The sequence below is a fragment of the Stegastes partitus genome, unplaced genomic scaffold, assembly GCF_000690725.1.
Source record: "Stegastes partitus isolate 25-593 unplaced genomic scaffold, Stegastes_partitus-1.0.2 Scaffold424, whole genome shotgun sequence".
In the NCBI taxonomy this organism is placed as follows: Eukaryota; Metazoa; Chordata; class Actinopteri; family Pomacentridae; genus Stegastes; species Stegastes partitus.
In genome coordinates this window covers 486,328-488,918 of record NW_007578155.1, presented here as the reverse complement: position 1 = coordinate 488,918, position 2,591 = coordinate 486,328, and the positions used below count along the sequence as shown (strand labels likewise).

The window sequence follows — 2,591 nt, the reverse complement described above, 5'->3', positions numbered from 1 at the left end:
ACACCTCCAAGGTTCTGTACAGTAGAACTGGAGGCCAAGGCGATGCCCTCTAGAGCAGCTGTCTGGTTCCAGAGTGTGTTTCTGAGGTGTTTAGGGCCAAATACAAGAACCTCAGTTGGTCTGAATTTACATGAAGGAGATTCCAGGTCATCCAGACCTTTATGTCCTTCAGACATGTTGGAGTCTGACCAGCTCATTGGTTTCATTTGGCTTCATAGATAAATATAACTGGGTGTCGTCTGCATAACAGTGGAAATGTCTGCAGTGCTCCCTGATAATACTGCCTACAGGGAGCATGTACAAGGTCCTAACACAGAGCCCTGTGGAACTCCATCACTACCTCTACTGCAGGTGGAAGAACCATCATTAACATGAACAAACTGGAATCTGTCTGATAAATATGATGTAAACCAATTCAGTGCAGTTCCTTTAAGTCCAGTAAACATTCCAGTCTCTGTAATCAGATGCTGTGATCCACTGGATCAGATGCAGCACTGAGGTCCAACAGAACCAGTACAGAAACTGGTCCACTGTCTGAAGCTATAAGAAGATCATCAGTGACCTTCAGCAGTGTGTCTCTGTTCTATGATGCTTCTAAATCCTGACTGAAACTCTTCAGACAAACATTTCTATGCAGATCATCACATAACTGGCTGCAACAGCTTCTTCCAGAACTTTACCAATCAAACGGAGGTTGGATCTGGGCCTATAGCTAGAACACCTGGATCTAGAGCAGGCTTTGTGAGCAGTGGTTTTATTAGAGCTACTTTAAAAGCCACAGGCTAAAGACAACACATTTTTATAAAAGCAACAAACTTTATTCATAAAGACAAAACAACTTTGTTTTTAAAGGCAACACACAACTTTATTAAACACAAACAAAACTTTATTTATAAAAGACAGGAAATATAAATAACGCCTAATTGAAGCAGTCTCTGTGTGTGTTTGGCCATCCAGGCGATGGTGATCGCAACGGAGCGAACGTCGGAGCAACGATCGGATCAGGACCGAGTGGACGAGGAGGTGACAGAGCATGCTCAGTTGGTTACCGTAGTAACGTCCTCTCTGAGTGTCTGACCTTTCAACTGTTACCCCTCTCAGGTGTTTAAGAAGGCCTACATCCCCCGAACGCTGAACGAAGTCAGTCACTACGAGCGAGACGTCGACCTGATGAGGGCAAAGGAGGAGGAGTCGGCCATCAGTGGACACGACGACAACGTACGAATCACTGCGACACGGCGAGTAGAATCAGAACGTACAGGGACAGGGTGGAACTGATGGTGATGTTCTGTGTTCCTCAGGTTCTGTACCAAACGCTGACCGGACTGAAGAAGGATCTCTCCGGAGTTCAGACAGTACGAACACCTCTCACTCACGCTGCTGTCAGCCAAGCTTAGCCTAGCTTAACCTAGTTAAGCTTAGCCTAGCCTAGCTTAACCTAGCGTAACTGTGACATGGCATCAGTGTGTCCTCAGGTTCCTGCACTGCTGTCAGCCTAGCTTAGCCTAGCTTAGCTTAGTTTAGCCTAGCCTAGCTTAACGTAGCATGACTGTGACATGGCATCAATGTGTCCTCAGGTTCCTGCACTGCTGGAAGATGAGTGCTCTTCCTCTGAGAATGAAGATGAGGAGGACGATGAAGAGGAGGAGCAGCAGGAGCAGAATGATGAGGCTCCGATGGACAGAAAGGTGTTTGTCTGCGATGAGAGTCCAAAAGTTTAACAAGGAATCAAAACGTTAAAGCTTGTCTGTATTTGTTTCAGGAGAAGAAGAAGATGGTAAAAGAAGCTCAGAGGGAGAAGAGAAGAAGTAAAGTACCAAAACACGTGAAGAAGAGGAAGGAGAAGGTGGCCAAGATGAAGAAGGGCAAATGATGCCCTGACGGCCGGCCGAGCATCGATCCAATACAGACAGAAAACCTGCCAATCACACACAGGGACTGGGAGGCGGGGCTGGAGCTGACCAATCATAGCTGAGACACTGCTGCCAGAAGCATCTTTAAATAAACCATTGTTTTTACATTCTTCAACCAATCAGCAGCCTCCTTGTAGTTCCCCTGACATCCACCTGAGGCTCCAACAGCCAATCACAGAGCTCCTTGTCAAATAAACATGTTTGCAGACAGAAGAAAGAAAAACTAAAACCACTTGTCAGTCTGGTTTTTACAGATCTCACCTCGTTGAACTGGATGAACGTTAGAGCTGTTTAGGCCTCTGAGTGTTGGTCCTGTTTCTAGCTCTTGGATCGCCCTGCAGCTGCTTCACACCAAACCGTTCACTGTCTTGCTCAGATATCAAACCAAATTGACTCAAAAGTTTCCCCAAATAACACAAAACTTGTCTAAAATGTCAGATAAGCAGCCGTCAGTCTGCAGAGTGTTTCCTCTACGTGTGTGTTCAGTGGTCAGTGAGGGTTTCTCTTTGATATTTGTTTCTGGGCCTGCAGGTGGTTCAGTGGTTAGCATCGTGGCTAGAAGGCCGCCGGTTGGCGTCCCGGTGAGGACGGGGCCGCGAGGTGGCTCAGTGGTTAGCATCGTTGCTTTGCAGCTAGAAGGTCGTTGGTTCACGTCCCGGTGAGGACACCCGGGATCTT

The 2,591-nt window shown here is 46.9% G+C and overlaps 1 protein-coding gene across 3 annotated transcripts in view; it reads left to right on the top strand.

The window, feature by feature from the left end:
* Positions 1 to 2,142, top strand: part of riok1 (RIO kinase 1 (yeast)) — an 8,131-nt gene extending 5,989 nt beyond the window's left edge. For 2 of the 3 annotated variants that reach the window (XM_008285960.1, XM_008285958.1), the window contains exons 13-17: positions 958 to 1,023; positions 1,102 to 1,218; positions 1,302 to 1,355; positions 1,578 to 1,688; positions 1,763 to 2,142. In XM_008285960.1, the coding sequence (XP_008284182.1) occupies positions 958 to 1,023; positions 1,102 to 1,218; positions 1,302 to 1,355; positions 1,578 to 1,688; positions 1,763 to 1,873 (459 nt within the window). In that variant the 3' untranslated portion in view covers positions 1,874 to 2,142. Of the gene's footprint in view, positions 1 to 957; positions 1,024 to 1,101; positions 1,219 to 1,301; positions 1,356 to 1,475; positions 1,529 to 1,577; positions 1,689 to 1,762 lie in introns of those variants that run through there. The other variant, XM_008285961.1, reaches the window with a different exon arrangement.
* Positions 2,143 to 2,591: the final 449 nt, after the last annotated feature.